The sequence below is a fragment of the Nicotiana tabacum genome, chromosome 23, assembly GCF_000715075.1.
Source record: "Nicotiana tabacum cultivar K326 chromosome 23, ASM71507v2, whole genome shotgun sequence".
Taxonomy (NCBI): Eukaryota; Viridiplantae; Streptophyta; class Magnoliopsida; order Solanales; family Solanaceae; genus Nicotiana; species Nicotiana tabacum.
In genome coordinates this window covers 19,996,137-20,022,443 of record NC_134102.1, presented here as the reverse complement: position 1 = coordinate 20,022,443, position 26,307 = coordinate 19,996,137, and the positions used below count along the sequence as shown (strand labels likewise).

The 26,307-nt window shown below is 39.3% G+C and overlaps 1 protein-coding gene across 5 annotated transcripts; it reads left to right on the top strand.

Annotated features, from left to right (window-relative positions):
• Positions 1–19,273: 19,273 nt before the first annotated feature.
• LOC142177009 (protein PTST homolog 2, chloroplastic-like) lies at positions 19,274–24,590 on the top strand. 5 transcript variants are annotated; one of them, XM_075245373.1, is made up of 9 exons: positions 19,274–20,335; positions 20,969–21,132; positions 21,426–21,584; positions 21,652–21,869; positions 22,798–22,943; positions 23,031–23,178; positions 23,302–23,477; positions 24,138–24,206; positions 24,290–24,590. In XM_075245373.1, exons 1-8 carry the CDS (start codon positions 19,740–19,742, stop codon positions 24,175–24,177), a joined length of 1,647 nt encoding a protein of 548 aa, XP_075101474.1. In that variant the 5' UTR covers positions 19,274–19,739; the 3' UTR covers positions 24,178–24,206; positions 24,290–24,590. The 5 variants fall into 5 exon arrangements, 3 of the variants coding, with proteins under 3 accessions (XP_075101474.1, XP_075101475.1, XP_075101476.1); XR_012705795.1 differs by having other exon boundaries at positions 23,302–24,206; positions 24,290–24,370; XM_075245374.1 differs by lacking the exon at positions 23,302–23,477.
• Positions 24,591–26,307: the final 1,717 nt, after the last annotated feature.

Below are 26,307 nucleotides of genomic sequence, written 5' to 3'. Positions count from 1 at the left end.
AGGTTTCAAGGATGAAAGGTTAGAACATGGGTAATCATATCCTGGAGATGGTAATGGTAATTTTTCTGTTGGCAGGCAGAATTGGAACATGAAATTTAAGGATGCTACCTCTGCCGCTCAAGCAGCGGCTGAGTTTGCAGAACATGCAAGCCTAGCTGCCAGAGCTGTTGTAGAACTTTCAAGGCAATATAGTGTTGATGATGGTGGTTCATACCACTTAGGTTTCAAGGATGAAAGGTTTAAACAAGGGCAATCATTTCCTGGAGATGGTAATTTTTCTGTTGGCAGGCAGAATTGGAACATGAAATTTAAGGATGCTACTTCTGCTCCTCAAGCAGCAGCTGAGTTTGCAGAACATGCAAGCTAAGCTGCCAGAGCTGTTGTAGAACTTTCAAGGCAACATTGTGTTGATGATGGTGGTTCATGCCACTTAGGTTTCAAGGATGAAAGGTTGGAACATCGGCAATCATTTCCTAGAGATGATAATGGTAATTTTTCTGTTGGTAGGCAGAATTGGAACATGAAATTTAAGGATGCTACCTCTGCTGGTCAAGCAACGACTTAGTATGCAGAACATGCAAGCCTGGCTCCTAGAGCTGTTGTAAAACTTTCAAGGCAATATTGAGTTGATGATGGTGGTTCATGCCACTTAGGTTTCAAGGATGAAAGGTTGGAACATGGGTAATCATATCCTGGAGATGGTAATGGTAATTTTTCTATTCGCAGGCAGAATTGGATCATGAAATTTAAGGATGCTACCTCTGCTGCTCAAGCAGCGGCTGAGTTTGCAGAACATGCAAGCCTAGCTGCCAGAGTTGTTGTACAACTTTCAAGGCAATATAGTGTTAATGATGGTGGTTCATGCCACTTAGGTTTCAAGGATGAAAGGTTGGAACATGGGCAATCATTTCCTGGAGATGGTAATGGTAATTTTTCTGTTGGCAGGCAAAATTGGAACATGATATTTAAGGATGCTACCTCTGCTACTCAAGCAGCGACTGAGATTACAAAACATGCAAGCCTAGCTGCCAGAGCAGTTGTAGAACTTTCAAGGCAATATTGTGTTGATGATGGTGGTTCATGCCACTTAGGTTTGAAGGATGAAAGGTTGGAACATGGGCAATCATTTCCTGGAGATGGTAATGGTAATTTTTCTTTTGGTTGGCAGAATTGGAACATGAAATTTAAGGATGCTACCTCTGCTGCTCAAGCAGCGGCTGAGTTGGCAGAACATTCAAGCCTAGCTGCCAGAGCTTTTGTAGAACTTTCAAGGCAATATAGTGTTGATGATGGTGGTTCATACCACTTAGGTTTCAAGGATGAAAGGTTTAAACAAGGGCATTCATTTCGTGGAGATGGTAATTTTTCTGTTGGCAAGCAGAATTGGAACATGAAATTTAAGGATGCTACCTCTGCTGCTCAGGCAGCAGCTAAGTTTGCAGAACATGCAAGCCTAGCTGCCAGAGCTGTTGTAGAACTTTCAAGGCAACATTGTGTTGATGATGGTGGTTCATGCCACTTAGGTTTCAGGGATGAAAGGTTGGAACATGGGCAATCATTTCCTGGAGATTGTAATGGTAATTTTTCTATTGGGAAGAAGAATTGGAACATGAAATTTAAGGATGCTACCTATGATGCTCAAGAAGCGGCTGAGTTTGCAAAACATGCAAGCCTAGCTGCCAGAGCTGTTGTAGAACTTTCAAGGCAATATTGTGTTGATGATGGTGTTTCATGCCACTTAGGTTTTAAGGATGAAAGGTTGGAACATGGGCATTCATTTCCTGGAGATGCTAATGGTAATTTTTCTATTGCCAGGCAAAATTGGAACATGAAATTTAAGGATGCTACCTCTGCCAGTCAAGCAACGGCTGAGTTTGCAGAACATGCTAGCCTAGCTGCCAGAGTTGTTGTAGAACTTTCAAGGCAATATTGTGTTGATGATGGTGGTTCATGCCACTTAGGTTTCAAGGATGAAAGGTTGGAACATGGGTAATCATATCCTGGAGATGGTAATGGTAATTTTTCTGTTGGCAGGCAGAATTGGAACATGAAATTTAAGGATGCTACCTCTGCTGCTCAAGCAGCGGCTGAGTTTGCAGAACATGCAAGCCTAGCTGCCAGAGCTGTTGTAGAACTTTCAAGGCAATATAGTGTTGATGATGGTGGTTCATACCACTTAGGTTTCAAGGATGAAAGGTTTAAACAAGGGCAATCATTTCCTGGAGATGGTAATTTTTCTGTTGGCAGGCAGAATTGGAACATGAAATTTAAGGATGCTACTTCTGCTGCTCAAGCAGCAGCTGAGTTTGCAGAACATGCAAGCTAAGCTGCCAGAGCTATTGTAGAACTTTCAAGGCAACATTGTGTTGATGATGGTGGTTCATGCCACTTAGGTTTCAAGGATGAAAGGTTGGAACATCGGCAATTATTTCCTAGAGATGGAAATGGTAATTTTTCTGTTGGTAGGAAGAATTGGAACATGAAATTTAAGGATGCTACCTCTGCTGCTCAAGCAATGGCTGAGTTTGCAGAACATGCTAGCCTAGCTGCCAGAGCCGTTGTAGAACTTTCAAGGCAATATTATGTTGATGATGGTGGTTCATGCCACTTAGGTTTCAAGGATGAAAGGTTGGAACATGGGCAATCATATCCTGGAGATGGCAATGGTAATTTTTCTGTTGGCAGGCAGAATTGGATCATGAAATTTAAGGATGCTATCTCTGCTGCTCAAGCAGCGGCACAGTTTGCAGAACATGCAAGCCTAGCTGCCAGAGCTGTTGTAGAACTTTCAAGGCAATATAGTGTTGATGATGGTGGTTCATGCCACTTAGGTTTCAAGGATGAAAGGTTGGAACATGGGCAATCATTTCATGGAGATGGTAATTGTAATTTTTCTGTTGGCAGGCAGAATTGGAACATGATATTTAAGGATACTACCTCTGCTGCACAAGCAGCGACTGAATTTGCAGAAGATGCAACCCTAGCTGCCAGAGCAGTTGTAGAACTTTCAAGGCAATATTGTGTTGATGATGGTGGTTCATGCCACTTAGGTTTTAAGGATGAAAGGTTGGAACATGGGCAATCATTTCCTGGAGATGGTAATGGTAATTTTTCTATTGGCAGGCAGAATTGGAACATCAAATTTAAGGATGCTACCTCTGTTGGTCAAGCAACGGCTGAGTTTGCAGAACATGTTAGCCTAGCTACCAGAGCTGTTGTAGAACTTTCAAGGCAATATTGTGTTGATGATGGTGGTTCATGCCACTTAGGTTTAAAGGATGAAAGGTTGGAACATGGGTAATCATTCCTGGAGATGGTAATGGTAATTTTTCTATTGGCAGGCAGAATTGGAACAAGAAATTTAAGGATGCTACCTCTGCTGGTCAAGCAACGGCTGAGTTTGCAGAACATGCTAGCCTAGCTGCCAGAGCTGTTGTAGAACTTTCAAGGCAATATTGAGTTGATGATGGTGGTTCATGCCACTTAGGTTTCAAGGATGAAAGGTTAGAACATGGGTAATCATATCCTGGAGATGGTAATGGTAATTTTTCTGTTGGCAGGCAGAATTGGAACATGAAATTTAAGGATGCTACCTCTGCCGCTCAAGCAGCGGCTGAGTTTGCAGAACATGCAAGCCTAGCTGCCAGAGCTGTTGTAGAACTTTCAAGGCAATATAGTGTTGATGATGGTGGTTCATACCACTTAGGTTTCAAGGATGAAAGGTTTAAACAAGGGCAATCATTTCCTGGAGATGGTAATTTTTCTGTTGGCAGGCAGAATTGGAACATGAAATTTAAGGATGCTACTTCTGCTCCTCAAGCAGCAGCTGAGTTTGCAGAACATGCAAGCTAAGCTGCCAGAGCCGTTGTAGAACTTTCAAGGCAACATTGTGTTGATGATGGTGGTTCATGCCACTTAGGTTTCAAGGATGAAAGGTTGGAACATCGGCAATCATTTCTTAGAGATGATAATGGTAATTTTTCTGTTGGTAGGCAGAATTGGAACATGAAATTTAAGGATGCTACCTCTGCTGGTCAAGCAACGACTTAGTATGCAGAACATGCAAGCCTGGCTCCTAGAGCTGTTGTAAAACTTTCAAGGCAATATTGAGTTGATGATGGTGGTTCATGCCACTTAGGTTTCAAGGATGAAAGGTTGGAACATGGGTAATCATATCCTGGAGATGGTAATGGTAATTTTTCTATTCGCAGGCAGAATTGGATCATGAAATTTAAGGATGCTACCTCTGCTGCTCAAGCAGCGGCTGAGTTTGCAGAACATGCAAGCCTAGCTGCCAGAGCTGTTGTAGAGCTTTCAAGGCAATATAGTGTTAATGATGGTGGTTCATGCCACTTAGGTTTCAAGGATGAAAGGTTGGAACATGGGCAATCATTTCCTGGAGATGGTAATGGTAATTTTTCTGTTGGCAGGCAAAATTGGAACATGATATTTAAGGATGCTACCTCTGCTACTCAAGCAGCGACTGAGATTACAGAACATGCAAGCCTAGCTGCCAGAGCAGTTGTAGAACTTTCAAGGCAATATAGTGTTGATGATGGTGGTTCATACCACTTAGGTTTCAAGGATGAAAGGTTTAAACAAGGGCAATCATTTCCTGGAGATGGTAATTTTTCTGTTGGCAGGCAGAATTGGAACATGAAATTTAAGGATGCTACTTCTGCTCCTCAAGCAGCAGCTGAGTTTGCAGAACATGCAAGCTAAGCTGCCAGAGCTGTTGTAGAACTTTCAAGGCAACATTGTGTTGATGATGGTGGTTCATGCCACTTAGGTTTCAAGGATGAAAGGTTGGAACATCGGCAATCATTTCCTAGAGATGATAATGGTAATTTTTCTGTTGGTAGGCAGAATTGGAACATGAAATTTAAGGATGCTACCTCTGCTGGTCAAGCAACGACTTAGTATGCAGAACATGCAAGCCTGGCTCCTAGAGCTGTTCTAAAACTTTCATGGCAATATTGAGTTGATGATGGTGGTTCATGCCACTTAGGTTTCAAGGATGAAAGGTTGGAACATGGGTAATCATATCCTGGAGATGGTAATGGTAATTTTTCTATTCGCAGGCAGAATTAGATCATGAAATTTAAGGATGCTACCTCTGCTGCTCAAGCAGCGGCTGAGTTTGCAGAACATGCAAGCCTAGCTGCCAGAGCTGTTGTAGAGCTTTCAAGGCAATATAGTGTTAATGATGGTGGTTCATGCCACTTAGGTTTCAAGGATGAAAGGTTGGAACATGGGCAATCATTTCCTGGAGATGGTAATGGTAATTTTTCTGTTGGCAGGCAAAATTGGAACATGATATTTAAGGATGCTACCTCTGCTACTCAAGCAGCGACTGAGATTACAGAACATGCAAGCCTAGCTGCCAGAAGCAGTTGTAGAACTTTCAAGGCAATATTGTGTTGATGATGGTGGTTCATGCCACTTAGGTTTGAAGGATGAAAGGTTGGAACATGGGCAATCATTTCCTGGAGATGGTAATGGTAATTTTTCTTTTGGTTGGCAGAATTGGAACATGAAATTTAAGGATGCTACCTCTGCTGCTCAAGCAGCGGCTGAGTTGGCAGAACATTCAAGCCTAGCTGCCAGAGCTTTTGTAGAACTTTCAAGGCAATATAGTGTTGATGATGGTGGTTCATACCACTTAGGTTTCAAGGATGAAAGGTTTAAACAAGGGCATTCATTTCGTGGAGATGGTAATTTTTCTGTTGGCAAGCAGAATTGGAACATGAAATTTAAGGATGCTACCTCTGCTGCTCAGGCAGCAGCTAAGTTTGCAGAACATGCAAGCCTAGCTGCCAGAGCTGTTGTAGAACTTTCAAGGCAACATTGTGTTGATGATGGTGGTTCATGCCACTTAGGTTTCAGGGATGAAAGGTTGGAACATGGGCAATCATTTCCTGGAGATGGTAATGGTAATTTTTCCGTTGGTAGGCAGAATTGGAACATGATATTTAAGGATGCTACCTCTGCTGCTCAAGCAATGGCTGAGTTTGCAGAACATGCTAGCCTAGCTGCCAGAGCCGTTGTAGAACTTTCAAGGCAATATTGTGTTGATGGTAGTGGTTCATGCCACTTAGGTTTCAAGGATGAAAGGTTGGAACATGGGCAAGCATTTCCTGGAGATTGTAATGGTAATTTTTCTATTGGGAAGAAGAATTGGAACATGAAATTTAAGGATGCTACCTATGATGCTCAAGAAGCGACTGAGTTTGCAAAACATGCAAGCCTAGCTGCCAGAGCTGTTGTAGAACTTTCAAGGCAATATTGTGTTGATGATGGTGGTTCATACCACTTAGGTTTTAAGGATGAAAGGTTGGAACATGGGCAATCATTTCCTGGAGATGGTAATGGTAATTTTTCTATTGGCAGGCAGAATTGGAACATGAAATTTAAGGATGCTACCTCTGTTGGTCAAGCAACGGCTGAGTTTGCATAACATGCTAGCCTAGCTACCAGAGCTGTTGTAGAACTTTCAAGGCAATATTATGTTGATGATGGTGGTTCATGCCACTTAGGTTTCAAGGATGAAAGGTTGGAACATGGGCAATCATTTCCTGGAGATGGTAATGGTAATTTTTCTATTGGCAGGCAGAATTGGAACATGAAGATTAAGGATGCTACCTCTGCTGGTCAAGCTACGGCTGAGTTTGCAGAACATTCTAGCCTAGCTGCCAGAGCTGTTGTAGAACTTTCAAGGCAATATTGTGTTGATGATGGTGGTTCATTTCACTTAGGTTTGAAGGATGAAAGGTTGGAACATGGGCAATGATTTCCTGGAGATGGTAATGGTAATTTTTCTGTTGGCAGGCAGAATTGGAACATGAAATTTAAGGATGCTACCTCTGCTGCTCAAGCATCGGCTGAGTTTGCAGAACATGCAAGCCTAGCTGCCAGAGCTGTTGTAGAACTTTCAAGGCAACATTATGTTGATGATGGTGGTTCATGCCACTAAGGTTTCAAGGATGAAAGGTTTAAAAAAGGGCAATCATTTCCTGGAGATGGTAATTTTTCTGTTGGCAGGCAGAATTGGAACATGAAATTTAAGGATGCTACTTCTGCTGCTCAAGCAGCAGTTGAGTTTGCAGAACATGCAATCCTGGCTGCCAGAGCTGTTGTAGAACTTTCAAGGCAACATTGTGTTGATGATGGTGGTTCATGCCACTTAGGTTTCAAGGATGAAAGGTTGGAACATCGGCAATCATTTCCTAGAGATGATAATGGTAATTTTTCTGTTGGTAGGCAGAATTGGAACATGAAATTTAAGGATGCTACCTCTGCTGGTCAAGCAATGACTGAGTATGCAGAACATGCAAGCCCAGCTGCTAGAGCTGTTGTAGAACTTTCAAGGCAATATTGTGTTGATGATGGTGGTTCATGCCACTTAGGTTGCGGGCTCTGTTGTTGTCCCCGAGGAGGATGTTTTGGCAGATCCTGCTAATGCAGCGAGGCTACTTCAGGAAGCACTTACTCGAACAAGTATCTCCGGGCCTGTTTCGGGTGAAAACACTTCTTTAAGGAGTCTCCGGCCGGAGGATAAGCAACCAAAGAGAAGACGTTCCTCCGCGATCGGGGAAAAGAATAAGAGGGTAAAGACTGATGCCCCCGATTCATCTCCGGTGGTGATGACGACTGGTCCTCCTTCTAGGCCGGTCATAGACATCATGATGATTGATGATGATGAAGAAGCTATTGATGAGGGACCTTCTTTACATAGAAGGCGACGATCCTCATCATCTTATCATGATGTTTGACCTGTTGAGATAATTACACCAACTGAAGACGATGTCTCGGCACTTTGGGGAGAATCTGATTTGGTAGAATATGTCAACTCCCATTTTCAGGCCCTAATTGCTGTTACCGATGTTGCGAGGCTGAGTACCGGGTCCTTGCCATCTTTGGTTGGAGCATCCAACAACCGGCAATATATTTGATGCAACTGCTTCTCATTCTTCAACTCCATCAACTTTATCTCCACCTTCACTAACACCAGCAACTGCTACATCACTTCCATCTTCATCCATTCTTCCACCAGCAGTTGCTACATCATCTCCATCGGTCGCACCTAACCATGAAGAAGCTGTTCCTCTTCCACAATCCCCAGTTCATAGGAATTTGGGGCAAAATTATGTTGCCCCTTCTGAAGATCCACAAAGGAGGAGGAACATTACTCTTTCATTCTCTACCGGATGAAACTTGCTATCCCGGCCGGTGGATCTTGCTAACTATCTGAAGCCAAAGGTTCAGGCACTCTCGGGAGAGTGCTTGTTGAACAATGCTATGTACAACACCGCAACGGTACGTTCGTTTCTTCCTTCATTACTTCTTCTACTTTTGTATGAATGTATTCTAAGTTTTACTTCTCCTTGTCTTGTAGGCCAATTTTCTTACTTTTGAGGGCTTTCAAAGGTTGATTCGTGAAAAGAAAGAACTTACTTCTCACCGGAATCAGCTTTTGGTGGAACGCGACCAAACTGTTCTCCGCCTCTCGGAATTGGAAACCAAAGTTGCCGAGGTCGTTATTTTGGAGGCTCATTTGCAGCAGAATGAGCAAGAAGTGGTAACCCTTAGCCAAGAGATTACCCCACTGAGGGTTATATTTGATGGAGCCAAAGGGGCTGAAGTCCAGGATGCCATTCTTGTTGTAACCGATCGAGAGGCTGCCTCCACTGAAATAGTGATTAACTTGGAGGCAGCTTTGAACAAATCGAAGAGCTTGTTATTGCAGGGGAGAAACATGCCCAGCTAGAAGAGAAGTACAGGAAAACTATCGAGCATAATAGGCTTTTTAGCTCCACTGTCCTCGACCTTGATGTCAGCCTCAAATCTGCTAGGTCCACCCGGGAAAGCCTTTCTGTCGAGGTTTCCCAACTCAAAGAATAACTAAAGCGCCGAGCGACTTCCCTCGTTGTCGAAACAACTTATGCCATGTACAGCATGAGGAGAAAAAAACTTGTAAGAGGCCAAAGTTGGTATCATTGATTTTGATACCGAAATTTCTAGGCCCGAGAGATTGAGTTGGCTGCTAAAAATGGACTCCCGGCATAGTCTGATGCTACTGTTTCTTCTAGTTCCGGTTCGGAATTTTCAGGAACTGAAGAGGGTTCGGAAGGCGGTGACGCTGAAGACCAAACTGGGGAAAATATCAAGCCACCGGTGGACCCACCTACATCTCCTGGTAATGCGAACACTTCTCTTCCTCTTGATTTCGGAGAAACTACAGTTTAGCTTTTCTTCTCTTTTTCACATTTAGTATTTTTGCCGCTTTGGCACATTCTTGTAAATAAAGACGTATTTTTTGCTCAAGTATCGTTTGAGTCTTACTTTCGTTTGAATATCCATGCAAGTCTTTAACCTTTGCATTTGCTCAAGAATTCTGCGCACATTTTTATGTTTGCGCTTTACTATGTGTAGTCTCGGATGCATTCTTCTCAAAGCATTTTGGTTTCGAGCATTATCCCTTTTACGTAAGGGTTTCTATAAGTATTTGCGCAAGTTTACCTTTTGCGTCCTTTTCATATGCAACTTCGGGTATATTTTTTTCCGATGGCATTTTAGATTCCAGGCATAGATTCTTCCGGAACCAACCCTTTAACGTAAGGGTTTTTATAAGAGAGAGCCCTCTTATGTTTACGGTGCTCTTGAAGAGGACGTCTCTTGTTCATTACCCACTAACATTTGAAGTACTTGTTTAACTTTCAAATGACAAAGTTTATTCATCGTTCAGACAAGAAACAAGAAAAAAAAATAAAAGGATTTCATTTTATTCCTTCTATTTTTAAAAAATACATAAGCATTTGCTATGCTGAAAAGAAATTGCCATTACTTGTGGCTATCTTATACAACGTGTTTCTATGGGGCTTCCTGTGCAGTCCCCGGTCTCGATGATGCATTTATTTTTTGGATTTTCGGTCCCCAGTTGACGTAGCAGTCATTGTTGCCGTATCCTTATACCATTCCCCCCAGTGTTCGAATGTGAAGAGTGCGAATTGGAACACTAGATGTCTTGTATCTTCGAAAATTCCACTAATGAATTGCTAGGTAATTCTCAACTTGGTAACACAACTTTACTTCCCCTCAGGAATTTATGCTATCGAGCGAAGGAATATCTAATAGCCCTCTAGTGGTTTGTGCCCGTGAACGGTTGAGTAACCTTTGTTCGGTAGGAAACTTAACTTCCCAGTGGGAATTTGCTATCGAGCCAAAGATTATCTAACCGTCCCCGAGTGGAAGCTTGATTGTTTGCCTTTCTATCAAAGGTCTTATTGCCGATGTCTTCGTAGTATGCTTTCTGTTACTGCCTCATTAAAAACCTTGCCAGAAAAACCCAATTGGGACAAAAACTGAACGAAGGGAAAAAGAGTGCAGCACATACTTTCCGTAAGTGTTTGGTAAGTGTTCTTTAACCAAAAGTGATTATATTTCACAAATCCATGTCTATATTCATCATTTATTCCGGATTTAGATTCGCGAACGCGAAAGCCACGGGCTTCTACTCATCGTGAACGTGACAGGCCCTTCGCGAACGCGAAGAAGTCCTAACCCCTGTGACTTAAAACAGAACCAAAACGGGATCTTTCCCATTTTTCACAAACCCTCAATTATAACTCAGCTTAGGGGCGATTTCAAAGGAGTTTTTCACGATTTCGAACTGGGTAAGTGTTCTTTATCATATAGTGATTGTATTTCATAAATCTAAGCCTATATTCATCATTTATTTCGGATTTAGATGGAAGAAATTGGAATTTTTGTAAAACTTTTCAAAAACGAAAAATTTAGATTTGAAGGTCCATTTGATATCGGAATTGCACAAATTTTGTATGGTTGAACTCGTATCGGAACGGGTGTTCATATTTTGTGAGTTTTTCCGGGATTTAAGACGTGGGTCCCACTGACGAATATTTTAATGAATTTTAGATTTTTATCCGAAAAATTTATAAATTCATATAGAATTAATTCCTATGATTTGTATTGAATATATCGAATTGTTTGTGAATAGATTTGAAACTTTCAGAGGCAAATTTAAAAGGAAAAGCTATGGTTGAATAATTGATTGGAATTTGCAAAGCGAGGTAAGTGCCGTGGTTAACCTTGACGTGAGGGAATAGAACCCTTAAATTATTTGTTATGTGAATTGCATGTGAACGACGTATAGGCGAGGTGGCGAGTGTCTATACGTCGTCAAATTAATTGTTTGCCTGCTTACTTGAAAAATAATAAAGTGTTTTAAATCATAAATTAATTATTATAATAATTATTTCTCTCCTATTCTTTGTCAAATATTAATTCTTGAATTTTTGCATTAATTGTTACATGCTATTTGAATTATGTGTTTTAATTGTTATTTAACATTTATCATATTAAATATTAAACTGCCTATTTTCTCCCTGATTTCCATAATAATTTGCTATTTGTCATTGTTTGTTTCATAATTAAATTATAAGTATTGTATGCTTGTTGTCTTATAATTTTATATTAATTGTTATATTTATTGGGAAAATTTTTCCTATAAGAATTGGTAAATGAATATGTTGGAGGAGCGGGTTGCACGCCGCAACATGATTGATTATAATGAATATATTGGAGCATCGGGTTGCACGCCGCAACAGACTTATTAAAAATCCATATTGGAGGATCGGGTTGTACGCCGCAACAGACTTATTAAAAGTCCATATTGGAGGATCGGGTTGCACGCCTCAACAGACTTATTTAAAAGTCGACATACATATATATATACTGGGGGATCGAGTTGCACGCCGCAACAGACTTGATTAAAATGAATATATTGTGAGAGCAGGTTGCACGCTGCAACAGAATTGAATGTGAATATATTGTGAGAGCGGGTTGCACGCTGCAACAGAATTGAATGTAAATATATTGTGAGAGCGGGTTGCACGCTGCAACAGAATTGATAGAAATGATAATTGGTTATGACTGCTGAGTTGGCTTCAATTATTATAAACGAGTTACCCGATTATTTCTATTATTGTTGTTGTTACTAATATTGCGTACAGGAAATGTAAGTGACCCGCCTTAGCCTCGTCACTACTTCATCGATGTTAGGCTCAGCACTTACCAGTACATGGGATCGGTTGTACTGATACTACACTCTGCACTTCTTGTGCAGATTTTCGGAGTTGGTCCCAACGGCGTATCATAGACTTGCTCGGATTTTAGCTACCAAAGGAGACTTGAGGTATAACTACATGGCGTCCGCAGTTCTGAAGTCCTCGTCTATTTTACTTTAGCTGTGTGTTTATTTTCAGACAGCTTTATTTTATTCAGACTTTTATTTATTTTTATTCTAGAAGCTCGTGCACATGTGACACTAATTCTAGGATGGTATTTAGATACCATTATTTTTATGGGTTATTTCACTATATTTCAAACTTTGCTTCCGCATTTGTTTCTTTGATTATTAATAATTTAAAGATTGTTTAAAAATTGGTTAATATTATTCTAACATTGGCTTGCCTAGCAAGTGAAATATTAGGCACCATCACGGTCCGAAGGTGGGAATTTCGGGTCGTGACAGAGAGGTTAAGAGAAGTTAACATACAATCACAAACTCCCTCTAAAGTAAACGTGCAAAAGGGAGTGGTGAGTATCTTCCTTGACTACTATTACTGTGACTATTTATATTAAAGAGAAAACACATAATTTCTCTAACATAGAAATTTTTCTCTCTGACTAATCCTTTCTACACGAAAATTACACACAAGTTAGGGCATTTAATTGGTGAAAGATTAATTTTGTTTTCTAGTGATTCAAAGTATATTTGGGAGCAATTTTCTTGGTAGCAATTACAATGATTTTCATTGCGCGTAACAAGATACACACAATTTGTTATTCTTGCTCCATAATTTAGATTAACAATGGCATCAGAGCAACGTTTAATTACTTCCTAGTCTGAAACTTGTCTATTAAATAACTTTTTTTGAACATGTATTATGTGTTCTGTGTTGTTCTTTTGAATTAAGGGTGGAATCTTCAATTTGCTTCATGATATATATGTTAAAACATGGTTGATGCATCAAAATTTGGATGCATTCTATACGTTCTCCTTTTCTTGATAATGGAGGGTTTCAAAATCTTATGAGTCCTTTATATTTGGTTCCCAACAAATATCTTCTCCATATTTTGTCAATTTTCTTTAATGCCGGTTGTGATAAAAAAACTTGACTTGACTCTTGGTAAAATTGGAATAGTAATTGAGAGTTATCATGTTCAAAAGCCATACTACTGCTTTGTCTTAAGCACTACAACAGTGGTCATACATTCTGGAGACAAATAACTTTAGCCTAGATGGATATTTATTGTTTGATCCCAATTGCAAGGACAGAAAGGACAAATTTCTTCTATGGATTAAATTGGACACTTGTCAATTTTTGAGAGTGCACATAATACGGTATATGCAATGTTATGTATTGATTTATTGTATAGTCATACATCAGAAAATTGAATTGTTACAAAGTATAGACTGTTAAAGAAGAATTATATGCGGTTTTACTTGTTTTCTCAGCCTGTGTGCTTTCTGCTTTTCTTACTTGGTCTTTTAATAATATATATAGAGATTTGGTCTAATTTTAACACACTGTTTTGAAAATTAGTTTAGTCCCAATCCCTCGATTGATATCTTTCTATAAGTAATTTTGATATATATTGTCACATTGAATCGTTGTATCCATTTTTATTATTTTCTTGATTCTATATCAGATATGGCTGAATATGGACAAGTTCGAATTACTCCAAGTGGGAGTTCTCGAAGTCGAGGAAGGGGACAACGTCGAAGGATACATCATCCCATGACTTATTTCTGCAATGATGTAGACTCGGAGCCTGATGTAACGACCCGACCGGTCATTTTGAGCTCTAGTGCGTCATTTAGCGGTTTGAGGCTGTGAGTAGCTTTGCTTCATATTTTATGACTTGTACGTATGGTCGGAATTAAATTTCGGGAAGTTCGTAGTTGTTTTGGAACGAAAATTCTAAATTCGAAAGTTTTAAGTTGGAAGGAGTTGACTAAAGTTTATTTTTTAGTAAACGACATCGGAATCGAGACTTGAAAGTTCCAATAGGTTTGTATGATGATTTCGGACTTGAACGTATGTTCGGGTTGAGTATCGGGTGGTCCGGGAGCATTTCAACGCTTATTATGAAAATTTGGCATTTTAAAAGTTTAAGAATTTCATAAGCTTGATTTGAAGTGTACTTTGGTATTATCGATATTTGTTTGAGGTTTCGAGCCTTGGAATAGGTTCGTATCGTGATTTATAACTTGTACGTAAAGTTTGGCGTTATTCCGGAATGTTTAAGTATGAATCGGACGCGTTCATCGAAGTTTGAAAGTTTAAAGAAAGGTTTCGATCGTTGATTCGTAGTTTTGATGTTGTTTGGTGTGATTTGAAGCCTCGGGCAGGTTCGTATCATGTTTAGGGACTTGTTGGTGTGATTGGACGGGATCCCGGGGGCCTCGGATATGTTTCAGAGTGGTTTCGGACCAAGTTTGGATGAATTGCTGTTGCTGGTGCTGGTTTTGTTCTTCACGAATGTGGAGGAAGAGACGCGTTCGCGAAGAAGGTGTTGGACTAGAGGCCTTTTTGTTCAACGCGTTCGCGAAGGTTTGGGTAGTTATGCTCCGCGTTCGCGATTGCTTGGTCACGTTCGCGTAAGGGAAACTGGGCCTGGGAGTCTTAGACTACGCATTCGCAAGGAACGTGCCGCGTTCGCGATGGTCAGGCCTTGTAAGGCATCGCGTTCGCGAGTTTGTCTTCGAGATTGCGAAGAACGATTTTGGAGCTGAAGCAGGTTATGTTTCGCGAACGTGAGGGCAGTGCCGCATTCACGATGAAGGTCGTCTGGACAGTGTATAAGTAAGCAAAGACGGGTTTTGGCGCATTTTATCCCAAATCTTCCATTGGAGCTGAGCTTGGGGCGATATTTGAAGGAGCTTTTTCGTCATCCTCCACTAGGTAAGTAATTTCTTCACATTGTGAGTTAAATATATGAATTATACATGGATTTGAATATGGAAATTGGTAAAAATTGTGAGATTTTGAAGAAAATCTAGAATTTGGTATTTTTGGACTTTTACCATGAAATTGGACATAAAATTAGGAATAAGATATATATTCTAGTTCGTAGTGTTATGTGTAATGATTATCTTCAAGAATTTTCGAAATCTGGGCACGTGGCCCGAGGGTTGACTTTATTGACTTTTCGAAAGAAGTTGAGAATTATTATAAATTATTAAATTATACGCATTGGAGTATATTTTGATTGATTTGCACCTTGTTTGACTAGTTTCGGATAGATGTGTATTGGTTTGAGGTGTTAGAGAGGCATTGGAGCCGGTTATGTAACTTTGGAGCGAGGTAAGTCTCTTGTCTAACCTTGTGAGGGAGAAACTACCCCTTAGGTGATGTAATTGTTATGTCCTACTAGTTGTGGGTGCTACGTACGCACGAGGTGACGAGAGTCCGTACGTAGCTAAAACATATTTATATTCGGATAAACTTAGGACTTTATCTTGTAATATTTGAATTGTTTGGACTTATTTTGCTAGCTTAATTAATTGAATTACAATTGAAATTGATATATATATATATATATATATATATATATATATATATATATATATATATATATATATATATATATATATATATATTATGCCGAGCTTTATCACTTTGAGTTGTTGCCAAGATATTTGATAAACGTAAAGGGGTATATTCACTATTATGAGCCTGTAATTGTGTTATAAGCACGTGCCTCGTAATTCGATAAGTTTCTTTCTTTCTTTTGGAGCGGGTCGAACGCTTGACAGTGTAATAGATGCATCTTATGATTCATTCAGCTCGACCTCGGCAGTGTACACATTATTCTGAATCGGGTCATACGACCTCGACATAATCGTGCATTATATCGCTAGTAGTCCGAATATTCACACGATTATCCTTCCATTGATGCCTGACATTTCATATGGTATTCCTTATTCATTTGATATTGGAACTTGATATTTTTCAAGTTGTTGAGATAGAATACAAGATTGAGAAATTTATATCGTTAAAAGAAATTTTGAAAGATTATTTTGGTTACCGTTTTATCCCACTATTATTATTGTGCTTTTAGCATACTACTTTATTGGACCTCTAGTACGTGTCGATGTCGGCCCCTCGTCATTACTTCTCCGGGTTAGGTTAGATACTTACTGGGTACGCGTTGATTTACGTACTCATGCTACACTTCTGCACTAAATGTGCAGGATCTGACAGGTTCATTTGGTGGACATCTGGGCGCGTAGGCGCATCTGCTGAGGAGACTTTATGGTGAGTTACATTCCAGGCTACGTATCGTAGCCCACAGAGTCTCCGTCGTATTATTTACTTTATCCTATCTTATTTACATTACATACTGATGTTGTATTATTGTTGTACTCCTTAGTAAATGCTCATGCACTTGTACCACCGGGTTTTGGGGATATTCTAATTGATGCGTACGAATTTGTATATTATTATCACCGTTTATTTTATGCAATACTAATTATGTATGTACCCGTAAATTTTAAAGGTGTAAATTTCCTTAATTAATAAAAGTTTATGATTTTAAAAATAATAAAATAAATAATTTACGATAGTTCACTGTTGGCTTGCCTAACAATGACGTTGAGCGCCATCACGGCCCATAGTGAGTTTTGGGTCCTGACACTTGAAGTCATCAAGAATGTCCCAAGAGCGAGGAAAAATAAGTTGAGGTATCGAAAGTTTTAACGGATGGAAGGAGAAAAGAAATTTAGGGACTTTAAGGAATTTAAAGTGAGCCTCGATGCTTCCATTCCTGAACATTTACACAATTTTCAGTTAAAAAGAGCTTAATTGTCTAATTGCATAGAGATTACTGATTGGAAAGTATTAGCTATTTTAGAGGACTCTCTTCAAGAGCCTTGGGGTGAAGTTTTAACTGGGATTTATCATGATATTTGGCCTAGTGCACCTTTTAGCGTATATGTGAAAGAGTTAGTATCCAATTTGTATATGTATGTCCTAGCAAACATATAAATTGTTATTATGTGTTTTATTTTAATGAAATTTAAATTATGTTATTTGTCTCACCAGTTACATATATTATTTATTATGTTAGTTTGTAATGATTAAGACTTGAAATGAAGTATACACTAAGAAGTAATTTTAATATTAATTAAAATATTTAGATATAAATGATGAATGAAAACGTAGTGACCTTTCGAGTCTATACTAAATGTAGAATTAATATTATAATTAATTTACTTGAGTGTGTAATCACATGCATAAATGACTGCAGTATATATTAATGAGTTAAACTTGTAATATTGTCTCTAATAACAGACATAGCATCGAAAAGTATCATTGCTGACTTGAACAAAGGTGACAAATTGAATGGTAAAAATTACGATATCTGGAGTCGCAAGATGTGATATGTACTCGAAGAAAAAGATGCTCTTGAAAGTATTAACCATATTATAAGTCACCCAGAGGAGGGTAACACTGCCCAACATAGGAGGGCTCTGGAAACTTTCAATATTTGGAAAAAGAAAGATTCCACTGCACAAAAAACTGAGGGACGACGAAGCTAAGATCAACATCGTTGTATTGTACCTCTCAGAGATTCCCGCATTATGGTGGCGTCGAAAGTGTGCTGACATGGAGAAGGAGCTATGCAAGATTGAGATGTGGGAGCAGTTCAAGAAGGAGTTGAAGAAGAAATTCTATACAGTGAATGTGGTGTATGAAGCTAGGCGGAAGCTAAGAGAGCTCCAACAGACGGCCACAATCCGGGAGTATATGCGCGAGTTCACTGCCTTAATGTTGTAAATCCCGTCATTATCCGAGGAAGATTTCCTCTTTTACTTCATGGATGGATTGAAAAATTGGGCAAAGTAGGAGTTAAGAAGATATCAAGTAGCCAACGTGGACGAGGCCATAGCGATAGCCGAGTCGCTCGTTGACTTCAAGATGGAGCCTGTCAAGTTCAAAAAGGCAACGCCGAGAGAGGAGGGGGAGATCATGGCAAGGATAACGGGAAAGGCATAGCCGAGATATACAAGGGCAATGACAAGGGGCCATCCCATAATGAACATGGGTCCAAGAGAAATAGCAAGGGGCCGAAAAACGGTAGCAAGTACGTGCCTAAGGGAGGGTGCTACTTCTGTAAAGGATCACATCAGGCAAGTGAATGTCTAGAGTTGGGAAAGCTTGCAAAAATGATCTGGAACTTTGCTCAAGCATACAAAGGTGACACAAGATGGACCGACTGCATTGGAGGGATGCACTTTGAATCTAAGACAAAAGTAGGGGATTCCAAAGCCTATCTTGGCGCCATGCAAATAGAGCATGGTGGCAGCAAGAAAAGTTGGGCGGACATAGTTGAAGAGAATGACGAGTTACAAAGTGTTGGCACACTATCAGACTTAGTCGATGCACCAAGCAGAGGGGTCAAGTTTGCTAGCACGGATGGGACCACAGAGGGCAGCCAAATAGGGAGTGGAAGCATAGACCCGATGCTTAAGAAACTGCTAGACTTGGTTGAGTTATGGGGAGATTCGGGCCAAGAGCAAAAAGGGACATCTGATGGGCGGAGGATTGAGGCCATCATTGCTAGCCGTCCAAAGTACAAAAGGGCAAGAAGAAAGGTGACCAGTACCTTGTGACATGGGAAGGCGAACCGCTCTATAGAGCATCATGGCTAATGGACAAAGATCTCCGACAACGCCAAAGCGAGGTGCGTGCGAACGTGTTGATGCTTTGTGCCGAGGGCGGCATAAAATTGGATGGGGGAGAGTGTCATGGCCCGCCACCTCATCATGCCACATAGGTGTCATTTGTTAATTATTTTTGCCATATAGAAAGCTTACGTATGAAATAGACTACCACATGTGGGAAGATTCTAGAGAACTATGGAGATTTCTCATGGAAGACTTTAGAACCCTATGGAATTGCTAGGAAAGTCCTTAGAAGATTCTAGCTATGTGAAAAATTCTAGAGAAGTGACTTACTTGTAAATAATAAGGGCCTTATGTAACAATTATTATTTACTACTAGCCCCTAGAAGACTAGTATATAAAAAGGCTATTCATTTGTAACTCCTCAAACAAAACAATCAAGTTCTGTCTAATACAAAAATTTCGTCTAACAATTCTCTTGTGTTTTAAAATTATCAACTACCGCATAAGCACTTAGTTAGTTTAAGTCTCGTGACACTCATAGCTGATCAATTGATACAAAGGATTCATAAGAATGGCTGGGAAAGGAGACAACTTTGGTCAAGTCAAGTGGATACATTTTAACAATAGATAGTACAAAAACGGTAAGATATATCCAAATTCCAAAGTACTAGCGTGTTATACAGGATAAGAAGCTGACACATATTCTAAGCCTTCTTCTCCAACTTCACGCCTCGCCGTTGGCAAACACAGCCTTACCCCTTAAGCTGGACAAAACCAAATCTTGAAAACAAAAAGACTGGAAAAGTGTGTGAATCACTTTATTATATTCATACTCATTCGATGTCTAGTTGATTGTCATAGAACTTATTGCATTATTCATCAAGTAATCCTCAACCAATCAATTCTCAATAATTGCATTTTGCGCATCCCAGTGCAACGTCCATTGCTTCACTTCTTTTCTTCACCATAGTACACTTCTTTCTTCAGGTAGCCTCCAACTGTTTGAAGAAATGCCTGAACGATGGTTTCACTCATTTCGACACCACCACATTTCTCAAAACCTCCTTTTTTCAACACCCATTTGAGCTTTTCACCTATTCCTACTATAATGTTCGTTATAAATGCTCCCAAAAGACTTCATTACCGCAGAAAAGCTGCGATTTTTAACCAAGAAATGGGGGGTTTTAAGCTTAGCAAGGGAAGACCCGAGGATAGTGCATATTGCTGGTGTAGGAAAGGGGTAGGAAGTGAAGGGGATATGGAGCTGGAAGAAGAGATTTTGGCTTTTATGGAGATATCTGAGAACCCAGATGCTTTTCCGACAAGGAAAGAATTGGAAAAAGCTGGAAGAGTGGATTTGGTGGAGGCTATAAGGAATAGAGGAGGGTGGTTTTCTTTTGGTTGGGACTCCGAGGATGATGACACTTGCACTATGAACGTTAATGAAGTTGAGACTGTGGAAATGGATTTTGACATTGAGGAGTTTCAAAGGAGAGTCAAGAGTTGTCAAGAAAGTGATTCATTACATGGGAACGAAGCTCATTTTCCTGGTTCGGGATCTTCTAATTCTTCATTTGGGAATTCTTCTCAGCCTGCCTCGCCCTCTGGTAGATCGTTGTGAGGTTCCTTATACTGAAATGTGCTTTCTTTTATTAATTTATTTGCTTTAGTTTTGGTAGTAAACGCTATATGGGCCTTTCCTGCATGAATTCGGATTAGTTGGCAGTGGACTCTGGATACTAGGTGCTTAACTTTTATGTATGTTCCATCTTGTGGATATAGAATTGTGCTTGTTATGTCATTTTGCAACTTTTACTAAATCCTATATGAGATACATGATTCTTTGCTTCGATTCAACTTTTTTCATTGGGCAGCTTTAGCATCTGCCGATCACATGTAAACGAAAGTAAAAGCTTCCTTCCTCCCTCTCACTATTCCCGCCTAGCTCCAAAGTGACTTAGTAAATGCTGTAGCTTATAATTACAATCAGCTAACTCATTTGAAGAATGAAGTTGGTGGGATTAGAGAGTGAAGTGGAGTCTAACTTGGTAGGTAGGTGGTACCACTAGTAACAAGAGTGCGAAAGAGAAAACTCAGGAGGACCAAAAATAAAAAAAGAAACAAATCCTATTTCTTAGTGATTAGCTGCACCTATTTATCTCCTAGCTATTCAATGCGGGTTCTATTGAATTGTGTGAAAAATCATTCATTGAGTATCTTCATTTTTTCTTTCCTCTCCCTTCCCAACAGGGAAATTGTAGCAGAGGAAGATAGCGGGATTGAAGGGATATTGAGTCGACTAGAGAAAGAGAGGAACTCGTTTCTTGGAATTGATCTGGGAAAACACGGACATAGTTCTCATGCTTCAAGTAGGGACAACATAGATGACAGAAGCTTTGGAACCACTGATGCAGGTAAATTTTTTAATCAAAAAGCAGGTGACCTGTTATCAGCAAAATGGATGAAAAATCTATTAGTCACTGCATTGAAGTGCTGTTTAATCATATAGCTTTTGTGTACTATATCTTTGATATCTTTAAAGTTTCTTGAAATCACCTTATATAAAAAATAAAAAAAAAGAATTCTTGAAATCTGATATTACTATTTACCTAAACTTTTTGAACTGAAAATATTTATTCCAGAGTAGTTTGTCTGTAAACAGTTAAATTCTGAGTCATGAGATATCATGTCTCTTACATTGTAAAAGACAGGACTGACCTAGGAAAAAATGGTAGCCTCAATAAAGGTAGCCCCATGAAAGACATTCAAAGGGATTCAGATGAGGAGCTTAACCATAGCTTTTCACCACCCATGTGGAGAAAATGGAGCATACAACATGCAGACCTTCAGGATATAGAGTTTGAAGGTATTCTCTTTAATGGGTCTAATATTGTGTATAGATTGTAAACTCTCTTCACTGCTGCTATGCACAGCTGGTGAGGTTGCTCTAGGTAAAAGTTCGATTGAAGTTAAGAGCGAAGCTGCGGGAGATGATCTTGTTAATATCACGGGGAGTAGAACCGAAGCTTTACGAAGATGGAATAATGAAAACCACAATGAGATAAGCACCCGGCTTCAGCATTTAGAACTTGAGCTATCCTTGACACTGGACTCATTGAAATCCAAAAGCAAGGAGTTAAATTTGAAGGAGGTAGAAATCTGTATCTTTAGTTTCTCAAAATTGCTAATGACTGTTTTCCTAGCATCATTATTCTTCTTATAAAAATAATGGATTAGCTTCCTATGTTGTCCCGGTGATGAAGTTATTCCTCCAAAAAGAGTGGTAACTTTATTTTGTTGAATAGATGTTCGACAACGAATTTGCAGAGTTAGCGTTCTGCGTTGATAAAATTTTTGGTCATGACTCGTTTGTAAACATGCCATAATCATGTTAAACTAAACATTTGTATCACGTTCCCTAACACTTTTTGCTGACATCTTTGGTATTTAGACTCAATACCTAAAATTGCTTCCTTCGACTTAAAAAAGATAAAAATAGAACTGTTAAGACAAAGAAAATGGTTAAGACCTAAATAAATAAAGTGTCCTCTCTCAATATATAGCTTAAGTTTTTAATTGAGGGTTCGAAATTTTTAACATGGTATCTGAGCAAGTAGTGGTCCGTGGTTCAAGTCTCACCGCCAACCATTAACAAATAGCATTTCCAAGTGCTTGACTCAGGAAAACTAATTAGGTCCACAATGTGAAAGGCTTTGTTAACACGCAATTAAGTAAATAAAAGTGTGTCCCTCTCTAATTTAAGCATTTATATTTGGTAATAACACAATTCAGGAATTTGTTACCCTTTCTAAAAAAAGGAAAAAAAAGAACACAATTCAGGAAAGAAGAAAAGAGAGAAGAACATGAGCTAAAAGGAATTATATTGCAAAATATTTTCTTCAACGCTTCTGTCTAAAAGAGGAAATGTTTTAATTTTCACTGTATAGACATTTCCATTGGAAACGAAATTCTGCTAATTGGAAACAAAGTTCTGCTCACTATTTATTTTTCTGCTAACTATTTATTGTTTAATGTGATAGTGCTAATATTATTAAGTAACTTCTCACTTTCTTCCTTAGGTTCTTGGAAGCTCTCCAAGTGATTTGCAAAGGCTTTCTGATGCGTGGGAATTCCAGGAGAATGAATTCATGAATGCCCGGGAGAGATTGAGGTCGATACGTGCAAAGCTGGCTGTGCTTGAGGGGAAAATGACACTTGCGATAATGTGTGGTCACTTCTCATTCATTTAGAAATACATACTTTAAACTAGATACCTTAACCAAAACAGAGTTTTCCTACCATATATTTTCAGTGATGCACAGAAGATATTAGAAGAGAAGCAGAAGAGGATTGATAGTGCTAGTAAAGCTTTGCAGATTCTTCGTACTGCTTGCATTGTTTGGACTAACTCCGCCTCAGAGGTTCTTCTAGCAGGTTCTTTTGATGGATGGACAACTCAGGTTTCATCTTGCTTCCACATCAATGATAGGAAATAGGAGACAACGTTTTACTGTTAAAACATCAAGCATAATTTCGTGTAATGTGATTGTCCATACCAACTTAATCTTATTGTTGTTGTTTAGGATGAATATGATGCCTTATCAATGATTACAGTAAGGACATCCTCTTCTGCATGGTTTAGTGTTGAAGGGTCATCAATAGAGTCAACATCTAGCTATTCTTGTGGCCAATCTGAAAGAAGTTCACAACTTAGTCATGCTTGGCTAGAGCAGGAAAACAAAAGATTCTCTTTTAGAGGGTACACCCAATTAATATCCAGTGCAATATGCTTTGCTGACTTGACTCGAGCAAATTGCATGACTTTTTGCCTTCACAATCTTTTCTTCTCTTTTCTTTTGATTGTGTTGGGACCCAGGTGGGGTTTTCAAGAAGGGCTATGGATCTAATCACAATAATATGTGATCACTTATATTCCTGTTATTTGCTTCATTTTCAAATTTTATTTAGTAAACTACACAGTATTTAGAACTTGTACAGCAAAAATCAGAATTTGCTCAACTTACTAGTGCAAATAAGATAAAAATGCGTCAGTGAAATGGAAACTTCAGAAGCCAAGGTGCACTTCTTTAATCCTTGCTGAGAACTTCAGAAGATGGTCTACCAGTTACCCCTTTTTTTCCGGAAAAGTCACTTGGCATTTAGGAGAGAAATTAGATAACATTGTTGTACTTGAGTTAAAGAGTTCCATGTACCATCAAGTAGTTTTCTCTAAAGCTGTTCCTAAAGCATCAAATGCCTTGAAAATGGCATGTCAACGGTCTCTTAATAATGAAAACTGCACATTTCTATTTCTTCCCCTAAAAGGCCTTGTACCAAGAATGTGAGGGACTTTGTGATGTTGATTTCAAGGGGCATCTTGTCCTTGTCTAGCAGCTTGATGGGATGTATTTAAATGCAGAGAAAGATGGAAAAATCACGCGAGCGTGTCTTTTCCATAAGCCTGAAGCTGTATCCAGGCACATATGAGGTGGGTTTTATTGATTGCAACGAATTTCATATCATACTGTGTTATCCTGTACTGTACCGAGCCTCTCATTTCTGTTTGTGCAGATCAAGTTCATTGTTGACGGCATATGGAGGATTGATCCTTTGAGGCCCACTGTTCATAACAACGGACATGAAAACAATCTTCTCATTATTATATAAGAGCATGTCTCTGAATGATACACGATTGCAGGAATTCAAGATGAACTCGAGGAAGCTTCGAGAGGTCAGCTAGAAATGAAAATCACAAAAGAGAAAAGAATGGAAGAGAGAAGATTTAGGATAGAAGTGTATATTTCATTGAGGATACTGAATATGTATTACAGATGTATTTATATCAATTACATTGTATCATGAGTTCCAATCCTACCGACAGATTCTCTCATTAACATAAGTTAGTTATTGTAACTAACTCTAACTAACTCTAACGGCGTTTTGGACTGCTAACTAATTGTTCATTTCTTAACTAACTACTCGACTCCTTTTCAATAACTTGTATTAGTACTCCCCTCAAATAGAAGATCCTTGTCCGCAGGGATCACACAAGGGAAATCGAGTTTGTAAAACAGTGACAAGTTCCCAAGTAGCAGCATTAGCATGCAATCCTTGCCATTTAACTAAAACCTGTGCCACAACTTTATTGCCTATTTTTATCCTTCTTCTTTGCAAAACTAGCTCAGGATCAAGACAGTAGGGGGTGGCTAAATCAATGATAGGAGGGTTGGAGATTTGTGAAGGAATTTTATAACATTTTTTCAGTAGTGACACATGAACTGTAGGGTGAATTTTTACTCCTGCAAGTAATAAAAGGGTATAGGCAACTGGACCAATCCGCTTGATAATCTGAAATGGCCGATAATACTTGGAAGCCAATTTGTGTGAGGAATGGTTAGAAATGGGTTTATACGGCTGGACCTTTAAGTAAGCCCAATCCCCAAGTGCAAATTGCCTGTCACTTCTATGAGAGTCAGCTTATTGCTTCATCCTGAGTTGTGCTCTCCTTAAGTGGTGTTTAAGCAGTTCTAGTTGCAGTTCCCTATTTATCAAAGAGTTGTTAGCTTCAGCTGAATATGATTCTCCTGATAAATAAAGGCAGATGTAAGAGTGGTGGCCGGCCATACAATGCTTCATAAGGAGTAGTTTGGATAGCTGAATGGAAAGAGGTATTGTACCGGTACTCAGCCATAGGCAAGCATGAGTACTAGTTGACAACATCTTCATTACAGTAGCATCTTAAGTATGTTTCAAGTTTTCTGTTCAACACCTCAGTTTGTCCATCAGATTGAAGGTGATATGCTGATGAGGTGTGTAGTTGTACCCCCTGTAGTGTAAAGAGCTCCTTCGAAAAATCACTCAAGAAGATACCATCTCTGTCACTATGTCTAGGAAGACCTTAGCAAGTGACTAAACAGTGTAAGGGTGTTTTAATGGAATAGAATGACCATACTTACTGAGACTATCTACCACTACTAAGATGACCTTACAACCATTTGATTTAGGCAGGCATCAATAAAGTCTATGTTGATCTGTGACCATACCATATTTGGGATAGGTAGTGGCTGCAATACACTTAGGATAAGCAGCTAGATCTGATTTATTCTTTTGGCAAACATCACATTTCTGGACAAATTTCTTTACTTCCTTTCTCATATTTTTCTAATAAAATAGTGTTACCAACCTTTTTAATGCATCTTCAACCCCTGAGTGACCATCTTGAGGGGCAGCATACCACAATGTCATGATGGCTTCTCTTAGTTCTGGCACCTTGCCAACTACCAGCCTTCCTTTCCTCCTCAAATGTCCTTAAATCCAAGGAACTGTTTGTGAGTAGTAGGATCCATTTGGAGTTCTTCAATAAGTTGCTTAAGCTCATGATCTGAGTTCCAACTAGAAGTTATGGCTTGGAAAAGATCAGTGTTGTGGGGTGAGATTACTAATGCTAACAATTTAGCTCCAGTGAACCTTGAGAGAGCATCAACTACCTTGCTTTCTACTCTTTTCTTGTACTCTATAGAGTAGTCAAAGGGCATCAACTTAGTTAACTATATAAGTTGAGAGTTGGTGTGAAGTTTATGCTCCATAAG